The 20,278-nt window shown below is 37.3% G+C and overlaps 1 protein-coding gene across 2 annotated transcripts; it reads left to right on the forward strand.

Annotated features, from left to right (window-relative positions):
* Positions 1-80: 80 nt before the first annotated feature.
* wdr83 (WD repeat domain containing 83) lies at positions 81-12,840 on the forward strand. 2 transcript variants are annotated; one of them, XM_028451285.1, is made up of 10 exons: positions 81-119; positions 1,203-1,318; positions 5,030-5,150; positions 5,250-5,355; positions 5,446-5,494; positions 7,325-7,451; positions 7,570-7,637; positions 8,836-8,944; positions 9,018-9,132; positions 12,528-12,840. In XM_028451285.1, the coding sequence occupies exons 2-10, from the start codon at positions 1,213-1,215 to the stop codon at positions 12,672-12,674; spliced, it is 948 nt and encodes a 315-aa protein (XP_028307086.1). In that variant the 5' UTR covers positions 81-119; positions 1,203-1,212; the 3' UTR covers positions 12,675-12,840. The 2 variants fall into 2 exon arrangements, with proteins under 2 accessions (XP_028307086.1, XP_028307075.1); XM_028451274.1 differs by having other exon boundaries at positions 83-192.
* Positions 12,841-20,278: the final 7,438 nt, after the last annotated feature.

Raw genomic sequence — 20,278 nt, forward strand, 5'->3', positions numbered from 1 at the left:
ATAAGTTTGTATTGCGAGTTAGTGCCAGTAAACGGTGGTTTGAACTTTTATTTTGAAAGCCAAAATATATCCCAGTGTGCATTGCGTGTGCTGCCAAGCAGAATGAGCAAAATGAAATGGTAGGAGCTTTGAATACCTTGAAAACAGATACATTTAGTTTAATCTATTTCAAACTGCAGGAATATGATCTGAGTGAGTACACTTTTGCAAGTATTCAACTTGCCTGCCGTGAATTTTAAAACGTGTTTATATTGGTTAAGCATTTGTGTTGTGTAAAAAAGTGATAATCACCTCAGGAGTTTGTTTTCAAATGCTGGAAAATCTGCACTATTTTAGAGTTAAACTGTAGTGCTGAAGAGTTTTAATGCCTAATTTCAAACCTAACGTTACTGTTTTGAGCTGAATTCATGAACATTGTGTCACTGCAATGGCCTGTAACAGTAAATCAGACATAGGCAACTCGCAGCCCGGGGGCCACATGTGGCCCTTGGTATTTTTGTGCGGCCCTTAAAGTAATTGTATGAAATTTCTCCAAAATCCCACCAAATGACAAAACAATAGACAAAACAACAGCAAAATTACACCAAATTGCTATAAAAGAAAAAAATTTAAAAATTACAACAAAACAACAACAATATACAGATTGACTGAAAAAATTACAAAATGACCATGAAAATACACAATACGACAAAAAAAAAAAAAAAAAAAATGCACATTTAAACAAATATACAAAATGACAATTAAAAGAACAATTTATATCGGTAAATATTCTAAATGCTGACGTGAATGTTGATATTGTGGTCCTCGGATCAGACTCACATTTTTGTGGCCCCCACTGTGATTAAAGTTGCCGATCTCTGGAGTAAACTGTATCATAATCAGTGGTAGTGAAGCAGTCTTTCTGTCTTTGTAGTCAAGTTGAAAGTTATATCAAAAGCAGTTGCCACTACATTACATGTTCTCCTTCCTAATAATGTAAAGAAATTAAAAAAAAAAAAAAAAAAATCAAACCTGAACCTGGGCTGTACACACTTGTACTTTTAGTCATCTTTGACACAATAGTTAATTTTACGTCCCCTACCATACTGTTGGAAGAGTATGCCAGTAAAATCTGTGTCAAAATGCTTTGTGTGAAGTTTGTTTTTAAACTATATATGAAAAAAAAAATGTTGGAATTGATTGTCATGCTGTGATTGGTCCAGATTGTGGCGTATGATGGCGTTTCCTCAGCCCAAACCTGAGGCTCCACAGCTTCCACAACATCTCCACAGAACCATAGACTGCAAACAAGGAGCCGTCAGAGCTGTTCGCTTCAACGGTGAGTCAAGTTTTCTATTAATCGTCAACAAATCGGACAAAGTAATAGCTGACAATGTTGGGCTCTAAAATTGTAATACATTTTTTATTACTAGTTACAGGCATGAAAACATAACATATTTGCATTACAATATTACCATCTCCAAACTGAGTTACACTACTTTAAGTTACTTTTAGCTAATTGCACATTTTTGTTATGTGGAGCCATTGTAAAGTATTAATCGTATTACATTGATACCATTATACATGTAAACATATAATCTGTAATAAAAATGCCTAAACATAGGCTAGCAAAAACATTTAACATTTAATCAGTCATCATAAAACAAATGACTGGAAATGTAAAATGTAACTGTAAATACATTTTTAATCTAATTGAAATAAGATTTAAAATATATCTTTGAACCAAAAAGGCTATCTACCAAATAAAAGTTAGTATAACTTAAACCAAAACCTTATGTGGTAATAATAGAATAACTTAGGACCTGAGCATAACCAAATGGATAATTATATCACAATGCAGAGTTTCTTCTTCTACACCAGAGAAAGGGGTAGAATTTATGGTGGTGTCTTCAACACTTTTTTGACTGTTTTTTTTGTTTTTGTTTGGTTTTCATTGCGTCACTGAGATTTTAACGAGGAAATATATTTTGTTTCAGTAGTGCGCAGTGACGTGCCATGAGCACTAGGGATGGGTTGGCAGGGCGTTCCAAATCGAGAGACCACCAATGTCAACACCAATGACAATTTCATATGTTTCTGCTGGCAAGAGTTATTTCAATTCAATTCAATTCAACTTTATTTGTATAGCGCAATTTACAACAAAGTCATCTCAATGCGCTTATCAAAATATAAAATTCATAATAAAGAAAAAACCCAACAAGATCCACATGAACAAGTATTTAGCCATCTAACAAAATCAACATCATAAAACACCATAAAAGAAACATAAACAATTATTTAATATAGCCTCCATACTCTCCCAACAAGATATATCTCATGACACAGCGCGTCTGTTGTTTGTGTTGGAAACACAGAAACACGAAGAAATATACAACAACAACAACTCGGAACAGCCTCAGTGAGGAGCATCCACAAAGCCAATCCTTCCTTTTGTACCATTCACTGTGGAAAATACCAACAATTTTCTGACCTTACCTTTGCAGAAGCTCTGGTAGCTCAGGTGTTGGTCTCCTATCTTTTCGTCGTTTTTGCTCGAGCGCTGTCATCCTGCCTGTAGCGTTATCCCGCCCACTAGCTAGAGAACGTAGCAGCAGCGGGCACGTGATATCAATTCACTGATGCACTGTGAACTCAGGTATAGCATTTAGCATAGCGTGGTTACATCCAAAGGCAGCGTAGAGAGCTGCCTTTGGACGTAACCACGTAACTGGTTGCCATCTTGGGGAACTGACTGCGCATGCACAAACATAAAAACACGCTATGGGGCCAGAGGCAGAGCAGCAATGTGCTTTTGAGAAAGGGTGTGGCCTCCTCTTGCCTTACAGCCGTTAGGAAATAGCGATGTTTAGCGATTTAGGCTATGAAAAGCACAAAATGCTGACACTTTCAAACTTATAGGTACTGTAGGCTATCGGAAATTGAAAAATAAATAAATTATAATTATATTATAATTAAAACAAATAATCAAAACATCAATTCACGCTTGGATAGCCACTGCCTGCCTTGCCTACCCTGACTGCATGTCACTGGTAGTGCGTTATATTACTGCGTTACTGAAAAAAGGAATATATTACTGTAAGTTGTTACTTTTGTAATGCGGTACTCCCAGCACTGATAGCCAAGAACATTTAATTCAACTCAGATTTTATTCTTATGGTGCAACATAAATACATAAATATTGTAATAAAAGTATATAAAATGTGTTGTTTAAAACATGGACTGTGATGATGTGTTGGTAATAAGTTTTCAATCTTAATACTTTTAGAACAGTGTGTGAGGGTTGCTACTGTGATAAAGCAGATTAAAATCTAGTTAGATACCAATATTGATCCAATATCAGCATGAATCATACATACTTTTTTTTTCTTTAATAAAATAATAATAATTACTTATTTTGTAGTGTGCAATGTTAGAAAAGTCTTGATCAACTGATGTTACACAAACAGAGAACAGTAGTCAGCAACGATATTATTAACCAATTCATTACATACATTTTAACCTTCAATATAATATCTACAGTATTCTACAATTGAATAAAATAAATTAAAAAAAATGAATTGGGGGGGGGGAAAAAAATTCAGTAAATACGTAAATTTGAATCCGATATTCGTTTTCAGGCTAATATCGGACCGATATCCGATATAGATATCGGATCGGAACAACCCTAACAGAAACGTCTAATCTCCTATAAAAAGCATTCTAAAAAGAAAAGCAGCTGTTAGAGGTGTAAAAGTGGAATATTTAAAGCAGAACTAAGTAACTTTTTTACCTTAATAAATCCTTCTCATAGTTCCTGTGAGGGTAATACAAGTGTTTATGGGGTGATTGGGGGATCTTTCATCTGTCCCTGCTGTTTCTGGCCAGAAAACCTCACTTGCAACTTTCCTGCCTCCGACCTGGTGGCAAGACGTACTGCTTTACGGCAGCCCAATACAAACTAATGCTAGGTTGTCTACAAACTCACTTTTCTCAAACTTATGTCATGGCGGAGCAGCAAAATAAGGCAGAGAAGACTTTTGTCCAAGGAACGGAGCAACTCCATGCAGTGACAGCTCAGCAGCAGCACACAGGAATCACACACACTGTTGTCGTGGCAACAGGCACGCACACACACTTGCAACCCAGCGCTCCATGAGGCAGCACACACACAAATATCCATCCATCCATCCATCCATTTTCAGAGCCACTTTGTCAGCAAACAAACAAACACACACATTCCCACACTCCCTTCCATATTACTCCCACATCATTCATTTATTTTACTTGTCTCTCTTCCTCATACTGTTCACATGGTCACATGGGACTATATGCATGAAAGCACAATTAATGTCACTGTTGTATTAGGACTTTTCAGTGATCGGTTGCTACCGTCTTGGGAGAGCCGGGACAGGCGGCGGGGGGGTGCAGAGTGTTTACAACAGTGACATAACCAAAAGGGACCTTTAGGGGGCGCGCTAAGCGCTAGTTACTTAGTTCTGCTTTAAGGTGGAGGGATTTGAAACTGTAGCCTCAGAAGGAAAGAACACAAGATGACGGATAAGTGCCCAGGGCTGATGGAACAACTGGAGCAGATGTGGAGAGAGTGTCTTCAGCTGACTTCAGGAACAGTCCAGAGGTGTGCAGTGCTGGGAATCTGTCATTTAAAGCAAAACAGTGGAGGCAGCAAAACTAGGACCTTATGAAATCCATTAAAATTTTCCCATATCCATTGTTTTTTTTTTTCCAGAAAATGATAGTTTTTAACTCCTGTGAGTAAACAAAATAAATAATAATAAAAAAGAAAACCATAATTAAACAAAAATGATGTCAAATATAAAAATGTTAAACCATATGTAAGCTACAATGAAAAAGTTAATATAAGTTGAACTGACATGGATTATTCTTACTGCTCTGTATATGAAGAAAACTCATTCAACACTTATTTGATTATTGAAAATTGTATTCAATTGACATTTTTTCTAGCTTTATTTAGATGATTGTGATACTGCTCCTTACACTTACATTTGCCTCATGTGTCTTCACCCATTAGCTGATGGAAACTACCTGCTGACCTGTGGCAGTGACAAGTCTTTGAAGCTGTGGAGCGTGAAAGGAGAAGCTTTACTCAAGTCTTACAGCGGCCACGGATATGAAGTTCTGGATGCTGATAGGTGAGAGAACTAATGCTGTATTAATATCATTCACTCATTTAGCTTTGAAATGTAAAAACTAGTCACTGTTCACTGAAATGATTACATTTGCCTCCATAGTTCCTATGACAACAGTCAGATCTGCTCCTGCAGCTCAGATAAGACGGTCATACTGTGGGACGTGGGCACGGGACAGGTGACACGTAAACTCAGAGGTCACGCTGGGGTCAGTGAAGCAGTGTTTTGTCTGTTTGTTTGTTTTTAATGTTGCATTTTTTAATCAATCAAACTTTGAACTTAATTCTTACATTCTCAGAAAGTGAACTGTGTGCAGTTCAATGAGGAGGCCACCGTCATCCTGTCTGGTGAGTGATAATAAGCCTGTTTTAACTGACATTAATACAATCTAAAGCAGGGATGGCAAACTCACTTTAGTTTAGGAGCCAAATTCGGACCAGTTTGATTTAAAGTGGGCCAAAAATTACAGTTGGGAAAATGTGCAATTTTAACATTACTGTGTCCTAGTTTAATAGTATAAATGATATGTAAAATATGTAAGGCACCGACAATATCCTAGATAAACTTTTTTTTACCATGTTTTGTTTAATTTTTGTAGATATTTTGCAGGATTTTGGGGGAAAAAATTTGGAGTTCTTTCAACAATTTGAAATCAAAAACTACGCAAGAACTTTATTTGCAAGGCGAATACGTATTTGGCAATTGGCAATAGCCAAATAGAATTGTTCATGTGAAAGACATCTTATTGTGTGTTTTTGTTGTTAAGTAATGTCCCTTTACGTTGTTCTTTTTACTCATTAAATTGAAAGTAATATTGCAGGAAAAACAGAAGACTGACATTGACCTTAAATATGACCTTGAGCAATGGCCAAGGTCACACATTGAAAGGAAATGTTGTTCAATGGTACCAGTTTGACCACTGTATCTCAATTTGTGGCCAAGTTATAGGGAACAAAGTATTTTTTAGTTTTTTTTTGTGATGTAATTACCTTTGACCCCTACCGACCTTTTTACTTGTAGGTCGTACAGCTGCAGTCCAATTAAATATAATGCTCCTCTTGAGATGAACGTTTCATAAATGTTAGCATCAAACTTGTACGATAAATATTCGTAGAGATATGAAACATTTTTGTTTGACACTTGACGTGACCTTGACTTTGACATTTTGGCTCACACAAAAGGTCGACTGCACATCCTTGACATTGCCCATATGAGATGACATACGTGTCATTAGCGCTGCATTAATAGCCTAGGAGGAGTACCACGACAAAGATAATAAGAACTCCTACGATAACAATGTTTTTAATTGCCAAATACAATTTCTGCCATCATGTGATATAACACTCTATGCCCTGCAAATATTGTAACAATTTTCTTGAATTTTTGTGTTTGGAGGGGCAGAGATACAGTATCTACTACATAATTAGTTGGTCATTTACACAATAATGAATGTTTTTTCTGCCATTGTTACTTTCCTGTGGGCCAAACTGTCCCATATCATACTATTTTTCACCCTTTTCTATTTCTCCTAACAACCCCAAAAACATATATAGTATTTGAGGTTTATTTTCCCAAACTTGCCTATTTTCCAGAGTTTTAGCCACTGAAAAGTGACTTTCTGAGCAACTCTACAAACAGGCTGATTTGCAGCCTATTTATGCAAATTCACGAGTGGGCGTGTCTATAGACGGGACACTGACCCACCCAGTTGACATGATAGCGACACCACGTATTGACAGCGGCAGTAGCAGAAACAACAACAGCCTTTGATGTGCAGCGGTGATAGACTGGAAACACTGCGCAAAGGACGCTGAAATGCTCACCTTTGTGGGCGTGTCTGTTTACATGTCAATCACAGCAGATAGCTTCCTGGAGGCGCGGCTTCTCCAGCTCAGTGCTGCATCAAAACGCGTGTGAACGCGTCATCAAATTGGAGTGATGTGTTTGGGCTCACCCTGCAGTAAGAAAGGAGCAAATCACCCTCTAACTAGCGATTGAGGGAATCAATGTGTATGAAGCCCTAATAGCACTTTGTGATGTTTAAAGCACAGAAAAGTTGATTTAGATTAACATGGAGCCTTTAAAGGGCCAGATTTGGCCCTCAGGCCTTGAGTTTCATATATATGATCTAAAGCATGTATTAAATAAATGATTGTGTATGTTTGCTTATTGTTTAGGGTCCATTGATGGGACAGTGCGGTGCTGGGACACCAGATCCAGGAGGTTTGAGCCCATCCAGGTTCTGGATGAGGCCCGCGACGGAGTCAGTAGCCTGAAGGTGGTGCAACATGAGCTGCTTACAGGGTCAGCAGGTTCAACACTGGCCTTTAAAGCCCTCTGTTCAATCTATTAATGTTTTATACAAACACCAATGACCCGTGTCTCTTTCTGTAACGTTAGTAACGGATGTTGTTGCGTTCAGGTCGGTGGATGGCAGAGTGAGGCGATACGACCTGAGGATGGGACAGCTACATGTGGACTACATCGGCAGTTAGTTTCTCCACCTCAGCCATACATGAACTATTAATGGATTTTCATCATTACTCTACAGATTATTTCCAACAGAATTTAAAAAATATTTTACATCTACTGCCAGGGTTTGGGTCACTTATAATTGTAATTGCGTAATTGATAATTAATTACAATTATGGCATAATTATAATTTCAAACATCTGTTGCTGTCATAGTTGGAATTAAATTGTAATTGAGTTTAGATAATTGACTTTATAATTGTAATTGCCATGAAAATTCTATAAAAATAACAAATATAAAATGCTAAACTGGGGAAACATATTACAGTTCTATGTACAGTTCTACACATATGTAGTTAACAATTATTAGAATATGTTTCATATCAAGCTTTCCCACATTTTACCATTTAAAAAAAAATTAATCAAGGGGTACACTGGCACAAAGAAGGGCAATGATATTAAAACCTATAATTTCATTGATTAGGTTATTTTTTTCAGGCTCAATAGTTGTGATTAATTGTAATTGAACTTTAGTAATTGAGAATGTAATTGTAATTGACTTTCTGAGGATAAAAATTATTTGTGATTTAATTGTTATTGGAAAAAAATGCTGGTCACTGTAATCATAATTTAATTGTAATTGAACATGGGTAATTGAAAATGTAATTGTTACTGAAAAATGTAATTGACCCCAACCCTGTCTACTGCACATAATTAGAGAGCTGACTTTGTTCACACAGGAAACATTCGTATCTGTCACTACACGCGCCATATTTGGAAGTGATTGCTTATTAATGCCAAAATAAATGGAGTTTTCTGATGTTTTTTAAGCACATAAAGCTTTTAAACTATTATCAGAATGATGTTGTTAAAATGCAATGAGTGGGAATGTACATATGTGACATTATGACGTGTTAGACATACCTGTAACAAAGAATGTCTACACTAGAGGCCTAGAGCATCTTTAAAGAAGCTTTTTAAAGGCTGTTGGAAGAAGAGAATCAACCAAAGCCATTTCATACAACAATACACTCAACATATGAGAATGGCTGCGTGATCTGACAGATTTGATTCAAAGGGTTTTGCAGCTACCCTCAAGAAAGATCAGAAGTGAATAATATTGTTTATTTTTTAGAGAAAAAAATTTAAACCTGGAAAGTCTATTCAGTCACACTGGTAAAACGTGGAGGTTTTTGACCCGTGTGCATGTGTTTCAGGTCCAATCACCTGCGTGTGTTTCAGTCAGGACGGTCAGTGCACGTTGAGCTCCAGCCTGGACTCCACAGTCAGACTCCTGGATAAGAGCACCGGGGAGATGCTGGGAGAGTAAGGGACCTTTTTATCATCACATCCAATGGTTTCCAATGTTCACCCTGACTTTGTGTGTTTGCTGCTTCAGGTATACGGGACATAAGATGAAAGGCTACAAACTGGACTGCTGCTTGTCCAGTAAAGACACTCACGTCCTGAGCTGTTCAGAGGATGGACACGTGTACTGCTGGGACCTGGTGGAGGTCAGTCAGCATGCTTAGCCCTACAATTTGAAATGTTTTGACTACCGGTACTTGATTTAGGATTTCTACACCTGCAGGATGTCTAGGGATGTCTCTCAAATCAAACATTAAACCTGCTGGAGATGTAAACAAATCAAATAACAACGTAGTGTAGGCCTCATAGATCAATAAATTGAAGATAATTTGCCGGTAAAAAAAAAAAAAAACATATAAAAGATTGAAATTGTTGCTTGAAAATGTGTTTTTTAACTCCACTGTAAACACTCTCTTAAATTACATTTTTGGATTGTGTATTGCATTGTGGAATTTGGAGTCCCGTGGTGAATGGAAGTGTTTTCACTTCGTTCTTACTGTGATTTCTTGTGGTAGCCCTGTCACGGCAAATTTGCGGTTGACCTCATTTGGAGACATGATTTATTGCTCTGGTTGAATGATGGAGTCCAGTCGAAGCGTGATGATTTTATAAAAAAAAGGATTTATTTTAAACTAAATGAAAAAGAGTACAAAAGAAGAAGTGTCCCATCCTGTTGGGAGGAAAGGCGGCCAGAAACAACGCAGGATGGTTCAAAAGCTCCGGCCCGAGGAAAAACGCAAGACTGACTAAAGATCACACTTTACACACACATTTCTACCCAATTCAACTGTTCTACCCTCACCTCGAGAGATAAGACGGAGAAGGCAGGGAGGAGGTCAAGTCAGTTTGTTCTGTTCGTTCGGAGATGGCGTCACCCGATATCTGTCCTTGATAGTGTGTGCGCGTGTATATCTGCATGTGAGTTTGAGTTTGGCCTTCACTGTGGATACAATACAATCTAACATGACTCAGCTGTTCAAAAGTGTAAAGAGTAATGCATGACAAATTGTACGTATGAACACACATTTGACAATATGATGATGAATACAATAATTGCCATTACAGCCCCAAAAACTCATTTATCAACCTTGCGGGAAACGGGTGTAAATCTGAGTGTACATTTGCTTGTACAACAGGACCAACATGTGATTTATGAAGCATTCGTATCTGACCAATCCCAGCATACAAATAATAAAGTGTTTCTAAATCTGGCAGCTGAATTTGATCATCATTAACATGTTACGCCCTTAAATCTTCCTGGTTTGCAGGCCCCGCCCACTGAGATCAAATAAACATTGACCAGAAAAAAAATCCTCACATCTGAGGTAAAGCAAAACAAAGATGTGTTTTGTGACAGTGTAAAAACCTGGATTTAGCTGTAAGCCTGGGCAATAAAACGAGAACTACTGTATATATATCGCGATAGAGATGTAATCAATATGCGATAGAATGTTTGATCATTTCACTGAACTCAATTAGGAAAAACCCGGAACCACAAGGCATTCTGGGAGATGTAGGCAGAGGAACCGCTCCAAAGTAGCTGTGTACATTAGCAGTTTCATGTTTTGCCGTGAATGAACCAGTGCTTGGTTAAAGACCACACATCTAACAAAGTGAACCAGTCTAAGACCCTCCGTCAGATCCACCCAAAGTTTCCTCAAACATTGACAGAGATAGAAAAACATGCTGGAAACTCCACTAAAGCATGCTAAGCTAAGCTAACACCCACCGAGACATCAGACTGGGCTAAGTGCTAATGCTAACCACCGGAGAGACCAAGTAAAAGAAATACATGGCTTAATGTCATCAAACCACAAATAACCACTGATTGACTTATGGTCAGATTTAACACTAAAAGCTAACATGTCACACATTGTGTGAAATAATTTAATTTAATTATATTTCACATGTTCAGACAAAGCTGGTCCCGTTAGACAATAATGTAACTATTATGAATATTACACCTGAATATCCTATTAGTACTGCTCTCAGAAATTAATGATTAAATCGTCCGTTTAATTATAGGAAACCAGTGACATATTTATCAACCATGACTTGATGTAACTCAAAATAAAATACACAAGATTCAGCAGCAGTGGTTTATATTAAACAGTGAAAAACACTATTGGAGTTATTTTTCCTTTTCATGTACTTTTTTAAAAAATAAATGAATAAATTAGAAAATAATTTAATTATATAGTGAATGAGGAAATAAATGTCAAAATTGTCCCCATAATATTTTATTAATACATTTCCTGCTGTTTGTTTCATGTGAGAGATGTTAGTTCTACCTCAGGTGTGCACTGATTATTTATAAAATGTGTTACACATTTGGTTTGATTAAGCATTTTTTTAATGTCTATATTTGTACATTGAACAGTTAATTTTTAAATAGAGATATTTTTAGTTTTCAGTTGTTTTGTTGACTTCTTTTCAAATGTTAAAGATTACGTTTAAAATCTAAGTATTTAAATTTAATTTATGTAATTTTGACCATTTTTCTTCTGGTCCTTATTTTAAATAGGTTTCAAAACAAAAAATCAATAATTATTGATGTCGACTGATATGAAACATTTATATCGTGATACATTTTTGCAGCATTCCTGTGTTTGCAGCGATTTGCTGTTTGCTGGCCTCCGTATAAAGTATAATATATAGTATTCAGTGGAAGAAAATCCCAAAAAGTGGGATCAGTCATCATGTGGACTTTTTGGAAATTCAGTTTATTTTGTTTCATTTGTTTCAGTAATCCAGTTTGATCTGTTCTGAATGTGTGTCTGCGTATGCTTAAGGCAGCGACTCTCCGTACGGTTGCTGTATCAATATACTGACATTCTATCCGTACGCAGCACCCCTCATTGGCCAGTTTAGGTCATGTGACTAAGACTAAACCTAACCCTAACCCTAAGACTATACGTACTTTACTTTGGCAAACATACCTATAGCACCGGGGGTTGTTTGTACGGCAACCGTACGAATAGACACTTTCTATGCTTAAATGACGGCAGAAGTTTGTTTAATACTGTATTTTCAGTCTCAGTCAGATTTTGCTGTGTTTTACCAACAAATCCACACACTCGGATTTGCATACACAAGGTGAGACCAGACCAGATCTGATCATAGCGTACACAATGGGTGAATACCAAAGCTTGCGTGAATTTGGTCGAACTCACTTCGTACTCTCAGATCAGAACGTACGAATGGTTGATAAATTTGGGCCCTGGTGTTTTCAATCTGAAAGTTGAGGCAAAACAAGGGTAGAAGTTTATTTTGGAGTTTGAATCACTTCTATGTATCCCTCTACCAGAGAGTGTGTACAGTGGAGATCAGAACAAACTTTCGAGCGGTAATTTCAACCTGTTACCACATTTTTTTTCATGCAAATCATCTTCAATTTTATGATCTATGTGTTTTTATTTGATAAAAATGTGTTTTCATTTATTACTATTATGGGTCTTCACGTACACTGCATCAAAGACGCAAACACATGTACGTCCGCTGACTTGTCAACAAGTGTCGTGTGTGTCTGTGTGTCTCCCAGGGCTCATTGTCCTTGAAGCTGGCTGTGGGTAAAGCTGTGGTCCAGTCATTGTCCTTTCACCCCACTGAGACCTGCCTCCTCACGGCAATGGAGGGGAAGGTCCAGGTGTGGGGGCCCAATCCAGAGGAGACACAAGAAGACGTCTAAATGTCCCGAAAAAAGTCATCAGAAGCTCCATCAATGTGCGGCGGGGACAGTCCCTAACTTGTAAAGGATTGAGGAGGAAGTCGAGGTTTTGTTCCAACTTTTGAAATGTATTTTTATTTTTAAAATGTCTTTCAACATTTAATAAAAACTATTTATAAATTTGTAATAGTTCAAATGAAGAGACCTTTGTGGTTAAAACACACTATCCCAACATGGCAAACACACTATAAACAATAACCTTCTGTTTGTACTTGAGAAATAAATAGAGCCCAGATCCAGCCCTCATCCTATTGGGCCCACAGGAGAGGATGAAAATGGCACAGAAAACAGAAATCATTGTGTAAATTACAATCTAATTCAGTTTTACATATCTCCGCCCCTCCAAATACACAAATTCAATCAAACTCCACAATATTTGCAGAGCTCACAGTTTATATCACATGATGGCAGACATTTTTAAAAGCTAATTGTTGAAAGAACTCTTAATTTTTCCAAAATCGTAAAGTTATTCCACAGAATTTCCCAAAATTGATTAAAACTTGGTCACCAAATTAAGGAAATTCAAGTGAAGATCCTGCAGGAACCGATATCTGTCATATTACACGGATATTGCCGTGGCGTTGCTTAATGAATCATTTATATGTGGAAGTGCCAACTAGGGCAATTTACATTTGAATTGCTCTTTACCTGAAATAAAATGAGTTTGAAACCCTTGTTGCGGAGCAGGGGTATCAAACTCAATATAGTTCAGGGGCCAAATATGGAGCAGTTTGATCTCAAGAGGGCCACAGATTTTATGCAGGAAAACGAGTAATGTCAACATTATTGTGCCCTAGTTGGCACCTCCACATATAAATACATTAAGTATGTAAGGCAACGACGGTATCCAAAACACATGACAGAAATCTGTCCCAAAAAAGTCTATACTTTAAACTTCCTAGATTTGTGACCAGATTCTCTTTAATTAAGGTAAATGTTATGTAATAATTTGAGGAAAATGACAAAAAATTGTAAGATTTTTTTGGCCCTCATGCAATATAAGCATCGGGAAAACTGAGCCCCTGTAAATATTGAGTTTCATTAACGCAATGATGTGTTTTCTGTCTTCTTACACTGTTTTTACTTTAATTAATTAATTAATTGGATGCTCTAAAGGGCCAGATTCGACCCTCAGGCTTTGAGTTTGACACGTGTTGTAGACCAGCGATTCTCAACTGGTGGGTCGTGGACCTGTACTGGGTGGGTCACGGACAGCTGGTCAAAAATAAATAGCCTACTTAATGTCTGTCATGTTGGTCTTTTATTTTGAAAGAAACTTTTCTTTTGACAAGCATGCTGTGAAATTCATGTTGCACAGGAAAATATATAGATTTATGTTTTAAAAAAGATTACATGTGTGTTTTCATTGGCTATTTTTGAAAAACTAAATTTGGTTGGTTGAATTCTAAAAATAAAAAAAGTGGGACTCACGATTGACTGTGGTAAAATGTGGGTCCCAGGGTGAGACCAGTTCAGAACCCCTGTTGTAGACGAGAGCAACTGATCAAACCATGTGTTATTGTCCTGCCTTTTTGAATTACAAAGAGTCTTTCCCAAACTGTTCACAAAAAACATATTCTGTTCACTAAAATGTTGCCACACTGCATGTTGTTAAAGCAGAACTAAGTAACTTGCGCTTAGCGCTCCCCCTAAAGGTCCCTTTTGGTTATGTCACTGTCGTAAAAACACCCCTGCCGCCTGCCCCACCCCACAGCTACATGCGCATTTTTGCTCTCCCAAGACGGTAACAACCGATCACTGAAAAATCCTACTACAACAGTGACACTAAGGGTGCTTTCACACACGTGACCATGTGAACAGTAAAGAGAGACAAGTGAAATAAATGAATGATGTGGGAGTAATACGGAAGAGAGTGTGGAAATGTGTGTTTTTGTGTGCTGACAAAGCGGCTCTGAAAATGGATGGATGGATATTTGTGTGTGTGCTGCCTGATGGAGCACTGGGCTGTGAGCAGTGACGTGCCGTGAGCACTAGGGTTGGGTAGGCAGGGCGTTACAAATCAAGACCACCAATGGCAACACCAATAACAATTCCATATGTTTCTGCTGGCAAGTGTTAATTCAATTCAATTAATCTTTATTTGTTTATAGTGCAATTTCCAACAAAGTCATCTCAATGCACTTATCAAAATATAAAATTCATAATAAGAAAGAAAAAACCTAACAAGATCCACATGAACAAGCATTTAGCCATCTAACAAAATCAAGATTGTAAAACACCATTAAAGAAACATAAACAATTATTTAATATAGCCTCCATACTCTCTCAACAAGATATATCTCATGACACGGCAGCACATCTGTTGTTTGTGTTGGAAACACAGAAACACGGAGAAAATGACAACAACAACAACTCAGAACAGCCTCAGTGAGGAGCATCCACACAGCCCATCTGTACCATTCACTGTGGAAAATGTGTGATCACTCTGAAAAACAATTTTCTGACCTTTCCTTTGCTGAAGCTCTGGTAGCTCAGGTGTTGGTCTCCCATCTTTTAAAAGCTGTCATTTTTCCTCAAAAGAAAGTTTCTCTATCATCTCTAGGGCTGTCATCCTTCCTGGAGTGTTATCTCGCCCACTAGCTAGAGAACGTAGCAGCAGCGGCCACGCTGTATCAATTCACTAATGCACTCTGAAGGTATGTATAGCATTTAGCGTTGCGCGGTTATGTCCAAAGGCAGCATAGTGATCTGCTTTTTTACGTAAATGGTTGTCATCTTGGGGAACTGACTACACATGCACAAACACATAAAAACACGCTATGGGAACAGAGGCAGAGTAGCAATGTGCTTTTGGAAGAGGGTGTGGCCTCCTCCTGCCTTACAGCGGAGTGGGACTGCAGTGTCTGTGCCATACCAGGAAATAGCGATGTTTAGTCATTTAGGCTATGAAAAGCACAAAATGCTGACACTTTTAAACTTATAGGTACTGTAGGCTATCTGAAATGGAAAAATAAATAATTTATGATTATATTATAATTTAAACAAATAATACAAATATTAATTCACCCTTGGGTAGGCACTGCCTACATTGCCTATCCTGACTGCACGTCACTGGTGTGCGTGCCTGTTGCTGCGACGACGGTGTGTGTGATTGCCATGTGCTGCTGCTGAGCTGTCACTGCATGGAGTTGCTTCGTTCCTCGGACAAAGGTCTTCTCTGCATTTTTTTGTTGGCTCCGCCACGATATAATTTTGAGAAAAGTGAGTTTGTAGACAACCGCGTGCAGCCACGGGGCTGGTCATAATCTAGCATTAGTTTGTATTGAGCTGCCGTAAAGCAGTACGTCTTGCCACCGGGTCGGAGGTAGGAAAGTTGCAAGTCACCCCATAAACACTTGTATTACCCTCACAGGGAGAATTTATTTAGGTAAAAAAGTTACTTAGTTCTGCTTTAAAATTAGTATCTTTTAAAAAGCTAAAAAGATAAAAGTTAGGGTAAAAAACTCAAACAGAAATATGTCTACATAAGATGGCTGATGCTCCTATTTTATTAACATGAATCAGTTAAAATGTTTTTGTATTTTTCTATTTTAACTAAAACATCAAGTAAATGTATATTCTTCAGGTCACAAAAAATGTTTAATCATCTTTGATGTAACCAACATATATACTTCTATATTGTTTTAATATATATGTTCATATACATAAAAATCCCTTTGCTCCTGCCTTACATTTTATTTTTCACATTAAAGATCCACACGTTATTTTTGATTATGTTTTTGTACTTCACGACATCTTATCAGAAATTGCTTGTTTTTTCATTATATTCTACTTCCAGTTATTTATTGCAGTTTAAGTCCAATGGACAGCTTGAAATGGTACAAAGGTAAATACTGAACAGCCAGAGGTTAAAAAAAAAAGGTTTGGTTACCCAAAACTGAAAATGAACATACATTTTAGAAATACACTAATAGGCCTTTTTTAGGGAACACAGAGTGGGTTAATAATTTAAAGCTGTTCTGCAGCAATGAAAGTTGAATCAGCCTTGAACACTGATGCTACTAATTTCTGCAGGTGTTCCAACTGTTCTTGGTTCCTTCAAACCCTCTCTGTCTGCGTAAAAGTAGTGTTGGAACACACTGTGGTACCAGACCCTCATGAGCAGAACAGTATTGTTCATGGATTCCATGATTTATTTTTCAAATCAAAATGCTGATTTGTTCTGTGCTTTCATTTCAGACACAATAAACTGAATAATTTTCGGTAAAAAGCTGGAAAAAGTGTGGTGTTCTAAAACTTGTGACCGGTAGTGTATATTGTATTTCTTTCCTGACTGATCTTAAGTTGTGTATTTGCACTGCTTAGATCACATGGAAGAGTTTAGAGCAGGGCTTTCAAACTGTTGTCACTTCAGGGGCCAAATACAGAGCAGCTTGATCTTAACTGGGCCACAGATCAGTACCGACGAGATCTCCACTTCCATTTTCATGATTTTGTAACAAATTCTTCTGTAGTTTAGGGCAATTTTGTGGGTTTTTGAGAGATTGCAGAAAGATTGAGAGTTCTTTCAACATTATTATTATTTGTGCCATAGTATATAGTCATCTTAAAGATGTAAGTCCTTGTTTTAATCAGAAATAAAATGGGTAAAAGATGACCAAAAATGGTAGAAAAGGTTGTGAAATGGGATTTTAAAAACCACAGAAATTGGCTAAAAGTTGCAAATTAGAGTGGCGGAAAACAAACAGAAAAAGAGGCAAAAAAGAGTTCATAGTGTCCATATTGACTTAGAAGTGACAGAAATGGGGGAGAGGGTGGGTTTGGGGTAATGTAATTTAAAAAGTAGGAACAATTTGTTGTGGGCAAATAATGGGCATGACAAATGGTGAATGTGGTTAACTGGCAAAAATAAATAAGCATGAAAAATGGTGGAGAGAGGTTAAAAGTGACAATAATGGGTCAACATATGTGACATTAGGTGGGAAAAGTGGTGGAAAGGGTTTTAAAGTGAGGAAAACGTCTTGAAAGTAGAAAAAATGTGCAGAAAAGGCTTTGAAATTTGATAGAGGTATGGCAGAAATGGGAGTAATGTAGCAAAAATGCATTCAAAAGAGAAAAAATATGGCAAGAAAAAGTGATGAAAAAATGTTCAATTATGGCAAGTTTGGTGTAGTTGTAGAAAAAGGGTAAAAATTAGCAAAAATTGGTTAAAATTGTTCAGAAAATATTCTTAGTTTCTCCCTCCTAGTTTCTTGCGACCGTGGCTCAGGTGGTAGAGGGTCGTCTTCTGATCGAGAGGTTGGGTGTTCGATCCCAGTACCTGACTATGTGTCGAAGTGTCCTTGGACAAGACACTGAACCCTAAGTTGCTCCCAATGGTTGACTCGCGCCTTGCATGGCAGTCCTGTCCCACTGGTGTGTGAATGTGAGAGTGATTGGGTGAATGAGCTGATACGTAAAGCACTTTGAGACTGCTTCAGTGTGGGGATAAAGCGCTATATAAATCTAGTCCATTTACCAAATGGGGTCCTGGCCCCAAGGTTGAGAACCACTGGTTTAGAGTAAAGACTCAGACAATGATCTGGCCCTGCCAGTGTGCCTCACTGTTACAACTAACATCATGATCCCAACTCTCCAACGTTTAACTGATGCCAGTGGATAAAACTAAGGGCAGAAATGGTTCAGGAAAGGTGTTGACTTATCTTACAATAATAATAATAATTCAGTCCGGAACTGAAATATATTCTCTACCTATTTACTAAATTCACACGTGGTGGCCAATTCAGATAAAAGCATATATCTCTCTTGATTCCAGTTACCACAGCACACCTTCAGAGATCTAGCGGCGTTGGATGTGAGTGTATCTGTACTCACTGAATCTACAAGTCATTGTTTTGGAGAAAAGATGCTTAAATGTAGTGTGAAAGCACGTGGTGGTTATTACGTTTGGTCATTTATTGTAAAGCTAATCAAAGGCTGAAGTTTGAACATTCAACCTTCCAGTAAATAATCATTACCAATGATCTAAAACCAACGCTTTTGTTTGTTTGTAGCGTCAACGTTTTATCAGTCATGTTAAATGTTGTTTATGTCTTTGTTTAATTGAGACAGACTCTTGATCCAATGTTTACAAGATCATTTTAATCGAGACAAATCAACATGGAAATGATCACATCGCAAAAAAACACTGAGTGATCATCATTCATGGCAAAGGAAGCAAATAAATAAATAAGTTATGACACACACACAAAAAAATTCATTTTAACTGCATTTCGTCAGAAGGAGCATCATCATCATCACATACACACACGTCAGCTTTACAGAAATAAAGGAGTACACACATAAATAATATTTTTTTAAATCATTTCATCTCCAACACATCATCATCATGATTCTGTCCTCCTTCCTTTATCGCTTCCATATTCTGTCCAATGAAACATTGCAAGCATTACAGCAGGTTTTTTGCTGGGGTGGCCTGGAGTTTAAATGGGGCTGAAATGTCTCGCAATTATTTTAAAAATAATTAATATTTTTCAAATGAAAACACACAGTCTCAAGCAATTGTGTTCTATACTTTCACTTAGCCAAAAATAAATCTACTTCAAATAAAAAGCAGTAGAAATAAGATATCTGAGTGGGCACTAGTCCTGGCTACTCTGTATTTGTAATACACTATAACAAACATGATCAAAATCTGATTCTAGAAAAAAATGTCTTCGGGGTCACCAGAAATTCTTGATATCAAAATAGGGTCACAATCTAAAAAAGGTTTTGGAACCACTGCTTTACAGAGTTCCTGTCACTGTGCGTTTATAATGTAGCTTTATTTTATTTTTTAAACAATTAACATAAATAGTTAAAATTCACTTTCACTTTTTTTAGATTTTTTTTTTTTAGGACAGCTTTCTCATGGCAGACACTTTTCCTTTGTTTCTTGCATCCTTAGTATCCAAAAATCTAAGTTTCTTTCTTCATTTTTGATCTGACTTTTACAATCTCTCTGCATATCTGTTCAATTATCTGCAATCATCAGGATTTTGAGCCGTAATCTATGGGGAGAGATTTTTCTCAAAAATATTCACAAATAGTTTCACAATTTTTACATGTATTTTTCTGATTTTAACACATGTTTTTCAAATGCACAAATATATCCACAATTTACACGTGTTTTGTAATTTGTGTGTGTATTTATCAGTATAAATCTTCAACTGTGCATGTGAATTGTGTAAAGTGCGTTTGTGGATCGGCTGCAGGGCTTGTGAATTTATTTGTGAGTTAAACACCTGATTCACGTGTGTGGAAAGCCCCACCCCTCCAGTAGACAGCAGTATTTAAGTCTCTGCTAAGATTAATTCCATTTACAGATTCAAAAACAGATGCTACAAGAATATCTAATAACGTCACTGATATTCACTGCAGTGTCACCAAAATCACTGCAGCCTTCCCTTGTCTCCTGCTGATCATACTACAACACTTGGTTTGACAAAAATAATTTTTTTCTGAATTTGTATGGATGACAGCTCTAATCAGAGTCAAATTCTGCACAACTTTATGTCAAACCCCCAAACCAAGCTTATTACCAAAGCCCTTAGGTCTGGCTCCAT

This window comes from Gouania willdenowi, chromosome 1, assembly GCF_900634775.1.
Source record: "Gouania willdenowi chromosome 1, fGouWil2.1, whole genome shotgun sequence".
Lineage (NCBI taxonomy): Eukaryota > Metazoa > Chordata > Actinopteri > Blenniiformes > Gobiesocidae > Gouania > Gouania willdenowi.

Bases quoted from the DNA above. Each gene is read 5' to 3' on its own strand.
- wdr83 (XM_028451285.1), top strand. From the start codon at position 1,213: ATGATGGCGTTTCCTCAGCCCAAACCTGAGGCTCCACAGCTTCCACAA. The intron at 7,452-7,569 runs GTCAGCAGGTTC...TGTTGCGTTCAG, and splicing joins CAACATGAGCTGCTTACAGG to GTCGGTGGATGGCAGAGTGA. The intron at 9,133-12,527 runs GTCAGTCAGCAT...TGTGTCTCCCAG, and splicing joins ACTGCTGGGACCTGGTGGAG to GGCTCATTGTCCTTGAAGCT.